At 43.8% G+C, this 12,500-nt stretch overlaps 1 protein-coding gene across 1 annotated transcript in view; it reads left to right on the forward strand.

Moving 5' to 3' along the window:
- The window catches only part of LOC138964120 (uncharacterized), a 13,490-nt gene that overhangs the window by 178 nt on the left and 812 nt on the right, over positions 1–12,500 (forward strand). Inside the window, exons 1-2 of the mRNA XM_070336004.1 lie at positions 1–391; positions 9,901–12,500. The exon at positions 1–391 is cut by the window's left edge and continues 178 nt beyond it; the exon at positions 9,901–12,500 is cut by the window's right edge and continues 812 nt beyond it. Of these exons, the coding sequence (XP_070192105.1) occupies positions 9,908–12,256 (2,349 nt within the window). The 5' untranslated portion in view covers positions 1–391; positions 9,901–9,907 and the 3' untranslated portion in view covers positions 12,257–12,500. The remainder of the gene's footprint in view (positions 392–9,900) is intronic.

Raw genomic sequence — 12,500 nt, forward strand, 5'->3', positions numbered from 1 at the left:
CAGTTGTGGCCAGCACTGATCATTTGTCGAACGGCGAATTTTGAGCTGCAAAGCGCGTGAAGCGACTAACGGGGGATGGCTGTGACAGTTGACAGGACAGTGTTTGTTGTGACTTGTGCTATCCGCTGCTCTCAACAAGCATCGCTAATTGAATGCTGATCATGCCCTGGTAGCACGGATGTATATAACGAGGCGGTGAACGTGTGTGTGTGACACTCCGTGAAACTGGTGGTGTCTCACACTGTGTGCTGTGTGTGTCTGTCAAGCCGAGCCTGTGGACCGAGGCACTGTGATATCGCCGTGATTTACTTTACTCACCCTTGCTACTTTTTACTGCCGACACCCGACTCTGCTTGTTGGAACTGCCCGCCACTTTCACGTGCAGCAAAAAGTGAGTAGCAGACTGACGACGAGAAAGCACATGCACACTCACACCCAACAACACGTTTACAACGACGACAGCAACAACAACAATGATGAAACTGATTATATTTAGTTAGATTTGTATATTGTCTGTCATTTGTGGTTTGATTGTTCTCTTTTTCTCTCTCCTTGTTTTCCCCTTCTTCTTTTGTGTCTGCTTTGAATTGTTACAAATTTAAATATATTAATATTTATACATTTTGAAGTTAACATTTGTTTAATTTATATCCTGCCATGAACAGTTAAGTAAGACTGTGAACAGTTATTTTCATTTCAATCAATCAATCAATATGAGGCTTATATCGCGCGTATTCCGTGGGTACAGTTCTAAGCGCAGGGATTTATTATTTTATTTTTTAAATTTTTATTTTATGCAATTTATATCGCGCACATATTCAAGGCGCAGGGATTTATTTATGCCGTGTGAGATGGAATTTTTTTACACAATACATCACGCATTCACATCGGCCAGCAGATCGCAGCCATTTCGGCGCATATCCTACTTTTCACGGCCTATTTTTCCACGTCACACGGGTATTTTGGTGGACATTTTTATCTATGCCTATACAATTTTGCCAGGAAAGACCCTTTTGTCAATCGTGGGATCTTTAACGTGCACACCCCAATGTAGTGTACACGAAGGGACCTCGGTTTTCCGTCTCATCCGAAAGACTAGCACTTGAACCCACCACCTAGGTTAGGAAAGGGGGGAGAAAATTGCTAACGCCCTGACCCAGGGTCGAACTCGCAACCTTTCGCTTCCGAGCGCAAGTGCGTTACCACTCGGCCACCCAGTCCTCTCATTTATGAACTTGTTATAGTCCTTCTTGAAGTAAGCCCTATCTTGCTGCGCGTGTGTGTGTGTGAATATGAATCTTTTGTTTAAACCAGGATAATGATGATAATAATAATGCGAGGTAATTTTAGCATGATGTACTTACAGCTAACTGTTATGTTTATACACGTGTTTACAACAACAAAATGTGATAAAAAGTTAGGCATTACACTGAGCATTTGACGCCACAATGAAATTCAATAAGTCATCAAAACAGTGTCCTGCAGTGGTCACTGATTTTCTTTATAGCGGGGCTCCGATTAAGCAGTGCACAGTTTGTTTATTTTAATTTCATCGGCTCTTGTCACTTATCTTTGTTTGTATACCACTCCCTGAACATTTTATATTACTGCTGCCTGTAAGTTAGAAGTTTGAATTACGGACTTGTTTTTCCTAACTTGTGCGTGTATACATGCAGTATTTTCTAATCCTAAGGATGCGTGTGTTATTATTTTTTCGTGGAATGTTGATTTTGTGCTGATAATGTACCACAGTTTTGTTGTGTGTATTGTGTGTGTGTATGTTAAGTTGCCGCCTTTTGGTTTTAGTTTTTTTTAATTTGCAGAGGATATTAAAAAAATGGAGCCAGAGTATCAAATGTTTGAACCCTTATATATTCTTCCCCGTATAATATTTGAGTCTTTCTTGCATGGAAGACTTGCACAACTATAGTTTGAGACTGAATGACATTTTACACAAGGAAATGAAAATGATCGGTCAAATTATCTATCGCGCCGCGCCGTTAGTATGAGTTATAGTCACTCGAAATTAACCAAAAGAAAGTCTGAAGTTAATTTCTCTTTTATGCTGCAATGAAAAATGATTCCCCTTTAAAATTGTCGATGATTATATATATATTTTTCCACATTTGATCATAAATAACTGATAAAAAAAAAAACGACACAAAAGAAACATACCAACAAATATCCATGTCGGAGTAAGATTTGAACACATGTGTATTTGCATGACGGAAACTAATTAACTTGCTGGCTAAATTAAATACGTTTAACCTTCTTTAATCGTTTGTATACATTAAAAGGCATTGAACGGCCGAAAACCCACTGTCAAAGATCATTCTTATTAAGGATTGTGTGTGTACCCCTCAGACATAGCAACTTTTAAAGGTTGTGTTCATAAGCAGACCTTTGAGGTTATCGTTCTGGATGTTATTTTTGTGCAACGAATGTATTGAACAAAAATAAGTAAAACACATTTAAACCAACAACACTTTAATTAAGTTTTGTGCCGTTCGTGAAGCCAACTATAGCTGTTGGTGATGAGGTACAAGAATGTTAAACAATCTTTTATTGTTATCATTCATTTTAAAGAGAAGACGACTTTGGAAGAAATAGATAAATACTGTGTTACTTCTTCCATGCCGATGTGATCTGAAAATGAATAAAGAAAGAAAATTAAAACAATTGTAATAGCAGTTACGATTTAATGTCGATAATTACTTTCTATGCAGGACTGAATATGAAGTTCATGGGAAAAAAGAAAGCAATGGAGACAGAACGCCTGTTATCTATTTCTTTGCCGACGACCGTTTAGTAAAATTAGCTTGTGCATCACTAAATTAACATTTTCTGAGACTTTCTGTACAATTCTGCTGTGGGACAACTGTCATTCTTTCAGCACGTAATTATTTTCCTGACATAGATCTTCTGAAGAGTTACGCGAATACAGCTTTGTCCAAACTTCTCGGAATAAATCATTTGCTAAAATACATTATCATGCATCGTTGAAAACGTTTGGATTTCGAGGTTTGAGAGGCCGCGATGGAAAATTTGGAATAATTTGCCCCTGTTGCGCTGAGCTTCTTAAGATCTCTCAACCGTGGCTAGTGTTACTACATGTATCAGTTTGGGCAAGACCTGTGAGACGCTCTTAAACAAATAAACGGTTTGAACAACAAACGGTGAATGTATTGCTTATTCGTTACACTGCTAGTGAGACAGTGGTAAACGATGTGTTGGTAAAGAATATTCCAACGAATATTAAATGATATAATGCAGATAGTAACTTTAATAAAGGATCGATAGATCGATCAATCAATCAATCATTCTATCAATCAATCCATCAATCAATCAATCAATCAATCAATCAATCAATCAATCAATCAATGTGTAAAGGTCACTTAAAACAATTAAGTCATGAAATAGACAGTGCAAAATTCAAACTGTAAATTATTTTGAACATTATTTAATGTACTGTGTCTTTTTCATTTGAAAAATCACTGCACTTCATTGAAGGTAAACGCTTTATATGTTTATAGTTGACAATTGACAGTCAACCAGACAGGTGTCGTGATACGGACAAAGGTGTGTAAGCACGATAAGGTTGACTGGTACCGCCTTGTAAGAAAATCATTCAAAAGAAGTTTGAAGAGTATACTGCATGGTCTTTCATAGAGGAGTTGTTACATTCACACTGTAAACGTCTCACAGAGGCCCATGAATTAAATTTGTGACAACATGAATTCATTTGCAAGATTTAAAGGGGTAGACCTACCTAGAGTTGGGTGTATTGTTGTTTATTTTTGCTACATAGTAACATCTCAGTGGATTTTGATGGGATTTGGTGGGCATCTATGTCAGTTATGTCGCTTTTCAGGAAAATAATTGGTTAGCTGATAAATTTTCACAAACATGAGAAGAAAAAAAAGAAGATAATAACATTTTGCGAACAAAAAAATGTTGGTATAATTTTTTACACAATATTTCTTACACGTTTTATCCCTGGAAGCTGTACTTTGGAAAAGTGATAAAAAAGAAGTTTACCTGGAGCCTGAACTAGGGAAAAGCAGGTGTGTGGCATATTTAATAAAATAAAAAAATAAAAATCTCCCCTTAGTATAAATTATGTTATTTTTGCTCTGTCTGTTCGATTACAGTTTGCCAGTTTAGGATCCAGCTATGGCTAAAATCTATTAATTTTCTAGTACAAATTACAAGGCTCTAGCATAAAAACTGAGAAAACTGTGGTGTAAAAACACCCTGAAAAGTGGCGTTTTCGGAGAAAATATGCATGCTAAAATTAGTTAATTTTTGTGTGCAATGAAATAAAGAGTAAAATGGGACCGGATTTTGAGTTTTCAGGGTTGATACACACCTGCTTAGAACCCCTAATATATCCAGTTTGGATTGGAATTGATTGACAATTCAAACTGTAAATGAAAATAGAGAGATTTAGCTTTCTAATGATGCCACACACTAGTAGGTTCTCAAAAAAAGCATTTTTTTTCCAACTCTAGGTAGGTCTACCCCCCTTAAGCAATGTGGTGCATGCACTGAAGTATTTCACCATCAATTCATCCTCTATTGATAGCCATGAAGAAGCCCCCCGTGGGGTCGAAAACTCGGCATAAGTAAACATTTTACATTCATCAAAAAACACTTTTGAGGAGGTTGTTTTTAAATATTTTCTTACAAATATATTTAAACTTTTTTCCGATGGAAAACGGCGAAGCTTGCATTCTGCTATAAATGATACCTACGCAGAGATTTCCCGGCTTGAACTGGGCGCCGAAAGAATCTTTTCGGAGCCAGCTTTGTTGTATTTATAGATACTTAGATACAAACAATTAAACCTTAGAACAAAGAGATGAAATGACATCGTATTTGAGTGCGCTAATGAAATCTTTACCCGGACTATCATTCAGATAATGATTGTGCGCGCAAAGTTCGTTATGTTTGATTGTGTTTCGCTATTAATACTAATCAGTGTTTAAGTTGCGAGAAAGCTGGTGTGAATAATTGATGACACCCAAATGGCATTGTTTAGAGCGTGAGTGTATTATTGATGTAGCGGGGAGTGGTGTGCGTTATTGTTGCGGTGTTTGCGCCGCTGGAATGACGCTATTAGAGGAGCGACGTTTCACGTCATTACTTCACAGTTATACTCACTCAACATAAAAACGCAACAGGAAAGAACGCGACTGACGCAACGCTCTTTGCTACGCGATGTAATATGAATGTAGGCTTATGTAGGCGTTTTTTTCCGTCTTACACCTTGATTTCATTTGTTGTTGTTGATTATTTGGTTAGCTTGTACTTTACGCTGGTTTGCTTTACTTTTCATGTTTGTTTTGCTGCGTGGGTAAAAGCTTGAACAAAACAAAAATCTTTTTATCTTTAACAAAATTAAATAAACCTATAGGATCCCAAGCATAGTATATATGTTTAGTTCAAACGATTCATTTTGTCCGACATGGCTTTTAGATAACACATAACATTCAACAATTACGTATATAAAGGGACCCATTTTAAAAAGGTAGGCTTATACATTAAATACACAAAAATACAACAATTATTGTCAACGCCCCAATGAATGAAAACGTAAATTAATTAACAGAAAAGTTGAATGGCTTTTTAAACTGATTAATCGGCATGTTTGGATGTATCTGCATGTAGTCAGACCCCCCCCCCTCTCCCATAAATGTTTATTGTAATCCAACAGATAAAATGCTTACAGAGTCACTATAAAAAAAACCGTTGACGTTTGAAATAAAAATATGCAAATGAATTTCATGAGAAATTGAATAGAAAAGAGAAGCACGGCCCGGAAAACCTGCTTTCGTGTTTGCCATTATGTCGCATTAGGAGTTGAAATTATCCATCCGCCTTTTTCATATCACAAAATGTTGTATTCATGTTTTCATGTTTTTGTTTTGTTTGCACGACAAAGCAACAAAAAAACAACTAGTATTACTATTGTCACGTAACTGTAAGTGGGAGTGGGCGGCAATTCAGTTTTTCTTAATGTATTTTGTAATTGATATATTTGTTGATCTGCAAAATTAGTTCATCCAACGCTCACACACACACAGATTGAAACTTGCCAAGGAAGCGCTGTTTGTAGTGTGTGTGTGTCCAGGTGGAAGCGCTGTTTGTAGTGTGTGTGTGTCCAGGTGGAAGCGCTGTTTGTAGTGTGTGTGTGTCCAGGTGGAAGCGCTGTTTGTAGTGTGTGTGTGTCCAGGTGGAAGCGCTGTTTGTAGTGTGTGTGTGTCCAGGTGGAAGCGCTGTTTGTAGTGTGTGTGTGTCCAGGTGGAAGCGCTGTTTGTAGTGTGTGTGTGTCCAGGTGGAAGCGCTGTTTGTAGTGTGTGTGTGTCCAGGTGGAAGCGCTGTTTGTAGTGTGTGTGTGTCCAGGTGGAAGCGCTGTTTGTAGTGTGTGTGTGTCCAGGTGGAAGCGCTGTTTGTAGTGTGTGTGTGTCCAGGTGGAAGCGCTGTTTGTAGTGTGTGTGTGTCCAGGTGGAAGCGCTGTTTGTAGTGTGTGTGTGTCCAGGTGGAAGCGCTGTTTGTAGTGTGTGTGTGTCCAGGTGGAAGCGCTGTTTGTAGTGTGTGTGTGTCCAGGTGGAAGCGCTGTTTGTAGTGTGTGTGTGTCCAGGTGGAAGCGCTGTGTGTAGTGTGTGTGTGTCCAGGTGGAAGCGCTGTTTGTAGTGTGTGTGTGTCCAGGTGGAAGCGCTGTTTGTAGTGTGTGTGTGTCCAGGTGGAAGCGCTGTTTGTAGTGTGTGTGTGTCCAGGTGGAAGCGCTGTGTGTAGTGTGTGTGTGTCCAGGTGGAAGCGCTGTGTGTAGTGTGTGTGTGTCCAGGTGGAAGCGCTGTTTGTAGTGTGTGTGTGTCCAGGTGGAAGCGCTGTTTGTAGTGTGTGTGTGTCCAGGTGGAAGCGCTGTTTGTAGTGTGTGTGTGTCCAGGTGGAAGCGCTGTTTGTAGTGTGTGTGTGTCCAGGTGGAAGCGGTGTTTGTAGTGTGTGTGTGTCCAGGTGGAAGCGCTGTTTGTAGTGTGTGTGTGTCCAGGTGGAAGCGCTGTTTGTAGTGTGTGTGTGTCCAGGTGGAAGCGCTGTTTGTAGTGTGTGTGTGTCCAGGTGGAAGCGCTGTTTGTAGTGTGTGTGTGTCCAGGTGGAAGCGCTGTTTGTAGTGTGTGTGTGTCCAGGTGGAAGCGCTGTTTGTAGTGTGTGTGTGTCCAGGTGGAAGCGCTGTTTGTAGTGTGTGTGTGTCCAGGTGGAAGCGCTGTTTGTAGTGTGTGTGTGTCCAGGTGGAAGCGCTGTTTGTAGTGTGTGTGTGTCCAGGTGGAAGCGGTGTTTGTAGTGTGTGTGTGTCCAGGTGGAAGCGCTGTTTGTAGTGTGTGTGTGTCCAGGTGGAAGCGGTGTTTGTAGTGTGTGTGTGTCCAGGTGGAAGCGCTGTTTGTAGTGTGTGTGTGTCCAGGTGGAAGCGCTGTTTGTAGTGTGTGTGTGTCCAGGTGGAAGCGCTGTTTGTAGTGTGTGTGTGTCCAGGTGGAAGCGCTGTTTGTAGTGTGTGTGTGTCCAGGTGGAAGCGCTGTTTGTAGTGTGTGTGTGTCCAGGTGGAAGCGCTGTGTGTAGTGTGTGTGTGTCCAGGTGGAAGCGCTGTTTGTAGTGTGTGTGTGTCCAGGTGGAAGCGCTGTGTGTAGTGTGTGTGTGTCCAGGTGGAAGCGCTGTGTGTAGTGTGTGTGTGTCCAGGTGGAAGCGCTGTGTGTAGTGTGTGTGTGTCCAGGTGGAAGCGCTGTGTGTAGTGTGTGTGTGTCCAGGTGGAAGCGGTGTTTGTAGTGTGTGTGTGTCCAGGTGGAAGCGCTGTTTGTAGTGTGTGTGTGTCCAGGTGGAAGCGCTGTTTGTAGTGTGTGTGTGTCCAGGTGGAAGCGCTGTTTGTAGTGTGTGTGTGTCCAGGTGGAAGCGCTGTTTGTAGTGTGTGTGTGTCCAGGTGGAAGCGCTGTTTGTAGTGTGTGTGTGTCCAGGTGGAAGCGCTGTTTGTAGTGTGTGTGTGTCCAGGTGGAAGCGCTGTGTGTAGTGTGTGTGTGTCCAGGTGGAAGCGCTGTGTGTAGTGTGTGTGTGTCCAGGTGGAAGGATGTGAAAGCATGGACATGTGGTTTGCAATATGGTTTGCAGAGATGGCACGGAATTTTGGTCCGAAAACGTGTTTCGGTTTCTCAGCCTTTTAGGTACTTTGAACACCATAGTATCATTATGCAATGTAGTGTTGTCATTGTCAACTTCCTTCTTGCAATAACATGATCTTTTTTAAAGTATTTTATTAACATTTGACACCATTTTGAAAACGTACGACGCTGTTTTCTCAGAATAATTTTTTGAGCATCAGTGCCGTCACTGCGAAATACTCATCTTCTAGACTAACTGCATGTCCAATCTTCTTGCTCTCTAATGTATTTTCACCAGAAATGGTGTCTTTGTGCAGTAACAGAGCTAGAGAGACATTTTTAAGAATTACCCAGGGTATGATTTTAGAAATTCTGTCAAAGTACAAAAACATGCCTTTTTTCTTAAGTTTATTTTTACTTATGATATCTAGCCAGAAAATATAATATGTTTATAAATTTGCTCTGTTGTTGCATCTAGGGTCCTATTTAGAGTAAAACAAAACATACCTCAAAAAAGTTCTATCTCTATTTTTCTGGAAGATGAAACTACATCATGTTTTATAAAAAAAATAATAAAGTAGCAAAAAACTTCAATTTTGACCCGTAATTATTTCAAATATCTCTTTTAAGGACAAATTTGTTTGTTGTGTGTGGCGATTTTTTACCACGAACCTTGAAACAAAACTTGAAAAGCTTGCCAAAGAAACAAAACTTAATTTCTGTGACATCTTTGCCCTCAAGGTTAAAAGGGTTGTGTATTTTTCTTGTTCCTGTTTTTAACCCATGCACGCACAACTCAGTAGTTTTCCTTACACAGAGAAATAAAATTGAGTCCAGATTCAGAGATAATGTATAGAAATAGCTCAATGTTAATTTGCCAGATCAGCGACGAGCTGCTTGAAAAAAAAATCCAACTTAATCGCTTGATACCGATATGTGAAGCGTATCACAGGGGGCACATTTTTTCAACTGTTTTGTAGAGCTATAAATTTGTTATGCTTGCAAATATTTTCAGCTGGTATGATGTATGCGTGAATCATAGTTCGTCTAAACCATTTTATTTAACAATTCGATACTTGAATATCAATGCAAGTTAGACTGACACAGATTTCTATCGTTTGAGCGAGTAAGATGGTGTGTTTCCATGCAAGATTAACATTTTCCTCATAATTTCATATGTGAGGTAAGATTAATTTTGACAGAGGGACATGGATTACTAAAATGATAATTTAAAAAACCACTTTTCTTCTTTATATGTACTTATAAGGCAATATAATCATACAATCATGTAATTTCATAGCTTTTAAATTCAATGTTTAAGCAGCACTTCACAAAATGGTACATTTGTGTTTTCTTAGAATGAATCTAAAAATGGTTTGGACGTGGTGATGATGATGATGATGATGATGATGATGATGATGATGATGATGGCGATGCACGATGATGATGCGAAAGCATAATGATGATGCTAACGCATGATGATGATGATGATGATAACAAAGATGATGACGACGACGACGCATTTCTGTCGACAATTAAACAACAGCATGTTGTTGTTGTTGTTGTTGTTGTTGTTGTTGTTGTTGTTGTTGTTGTTGTTGTTGTTAATTTCAATGAGATCTTATACTTCTGTCCTCAAAAATGCTGCTGCTATTTCCTTTCTTTTGAATGGCACATAGTTACAGTAGTAAGTCCTGGCGCTCGCTGCCGTGAATTCAAGTTTATTTATTTATTTTCTTTCTGCTTGCTGTTTCAGCACGGTGATGATGGAGGCCGCTGCGGAGGGCGGAGAGAAGGTGGCAGCAGTTGACACCACGCTCAGCCCTTTACACACGTCGCCCGACAGCAAGGTCCCTGGTGGAGATCCCTGCACGCCTGCCGCGCTCCCCCCGCTACTGCCCGCCACAACGGCCATCATGCCGGACAAGTGTGGGTCATCCAAGTCCAGGTCCAGGCTGGCCTTCTCCATTGATCGTATCATGGAGTCCAGGCCTGTCGCAGCGCCTCCAACACAGGGAGAGAAGACGGGGAGAGAGGAAGGGGCGGTGTTGAAGGAACAGTGTGTCATTTCGTACAGGGACAGGTCGCGATCCCCAGCCTGTCGCGAGGTCGTTCCGTCACCCAGGCACACTGAGAACGTTCACAGCAAAGAAGTTGGCGGAGAGAAGCGGGAGAAGGCCAGCGAGAGAAACAGAGTAGAGCAGCGTGTGGAGAAACAGGACAGCGCAGTGAAACACAGGCGTCACGACTGGGACAGACGAAGTCGGGGTGAGCGAGTCAAGCCTGGTGCTGCTCACCCTGTTTCCACCGCCTTCCATCCCACCATGGGTCGCTTTTCGGGAGCAGACAGCACGCAGCCGCTACATCCCAACCCCCAGTACGCCGCCAGTCTCTTGCTACAAGGCGGGGAGGCGGGCAGAAAACTTCACGCACTCTCCTCTTTGCCTTTGACCTCTGACCCCACCCACAGGGAGCTGAGTGCGGCTGCGCAGCTGGCGGAAGTTACGTACCAGCAGCAGTTGCAGCAGCAGCTCCTGCCCGTGTTGATGCACCCGGCCTTCTCGCTGGGCCGTCCCGGGGACGAGTACCACGCCCACATGCTGCGCCAGCTATCCCTCTACCAGCAGCTGCACTGCGGCCAGCAGCACCACGCCGCTCTCATGGCCGCCTCCGCCAGGCCCGCCGCCCTCCATCACCATCCCCGTTTGCACGGCATGGGGGAGGTGGAGGAGGAGGAGCGGAGCGGAATGGACGTATGGAGGCTGGCACACCTCTCCCCGGCCTTCCTGAAGGCGCGCAGTGCGGTCAGCGTCAGCAGATTGTCCCCCGTCAAGGGCCCCGTGTTGTCAGCCCCGGACAAGTCGCCCTTCTCTCACCGGACAGACAAGCTGGACCACACCCTCAACTTACCGGCACCTGTCAGCAAGCACGCCCACCTGGCTGGTAGCAACCACAGTCTGGCTGACGAGTCGTTGCTCAACAACAACAACAACAACAACAACAACAACAACAACAACAACAGCAACAACAACAACAGCGACAAGGCGGAAGCCGTGCAGACAGGCAGGAAGGACGAGCGGAGAGAGAGGAGGCAGAGGGTAGAGGTCGAGGACGACAGCGAGGATAACGACGAGGTCAGCAGTACGAGTGATGGACGTGAACAGAACTCACTGGGCAGAAAGCCACACCTCTCAGGCTCATCCTTTAACAGCGGTGACGAAGAGATGACCTGCGACGGCTCGTCCGGCACCCTGGACATCAGCCCGGACAGCCTGCAGTCGCAGAGCAGCGCCAACAAGAGTGGGAAGAGCTTTACGTGCGGAGAGTGCGGCAAGGTGTTCAACGCGCACTACAACCTGACCCGCCACATGCCCGTGCACACCGGAGCTCGGCCCTTTGTCTGCAAGATCTGCGGCAAGGGCTTCCGTCAGGCCAGCACGCTGTGCCGCCACAAGATCATCCACACCAACGACAAGCCCCACAAGTGTGGCACGTGCGGCAAGTGCTTCAACAGGTCCTCCACGCTCAACACGCACATGAGGATCCACCAGGGCTACAAGCCGTGGGTGTGCGAGTTCTGCGGGAAAGGCTTCCACCAGAAAGGCAACTACAAGAACCACAAGCTGACGCACAGCACGGAGAAGCAGTACAAGTGCAGCATCTGCAACAAGGCCTTCCACCAGGTGTACAACCTCACCTTCCACATGCACACCCACAACGACAAGAAGCCCTTCACCTGCCACGTCTGCGGGAAAGGTTTCTGTCGCAACTTCGACCTCAAGAAACACATGCGGAAACTGCACGACGGCGCTTCTCTCCCTCCCAACGTTGATACCTCCCCCTCCGCTTCCTCCTCATCCCCCTCCTCCATCCACAGTCCTCTGCTGCAGCACCCAGCCCCCTCCCTCTCCCAGTCCTTTCCCCCTCCCTTGCCTCACCACCCGGCCCCCCTGTTCTCCCAGGCCAGTCTCAGCCCCCATTCCGCCTTCCTAGCGCGCTCTCCCCTCCTGGCCTCCCCCAGCGCCCTCACCTGCCAGCGCACCCTCTTCTCCCCCTACCTGCTGGCCGCCAACCCCGCCTCCATGCTGCACAAGATCTCCTCCGTCATCTGATGACACAACTTCCCTGCTTCTAACTCAAAGCTTCATTATTCTCTTCGCTTTGACGGGGTCATCTTTTTGTTCGCATAACTTTCTCATTCCGGTTAACTTAATCATTGGACATATCTGAAAGGCTCATCTTATCAGTCGCCTGTCTGACTGTGAGACTCACATGGTTGCTTGTTTTCGGTCACTGTATGTTTGGCGTCCTCTCACAAGACAGTGGTATGCTAAAAACTTGCGAAAGGCAGGGCAA

Source organism: Littorina saxatilis, linkage group LG4, assembly GCF_037325665.1.
Source record: "Littorina saxatilis isolate snail1 linkage group LG4, US_GU_Lsax_2.0, whole genome shotgun sequence".
Classification (NCBI taxonomy): Eukaryota; Metazoa; Mollusca; class Gastropoda; order Littorinimorpha; family Littorinidae; genus Littorina; species Littorina saxatilis.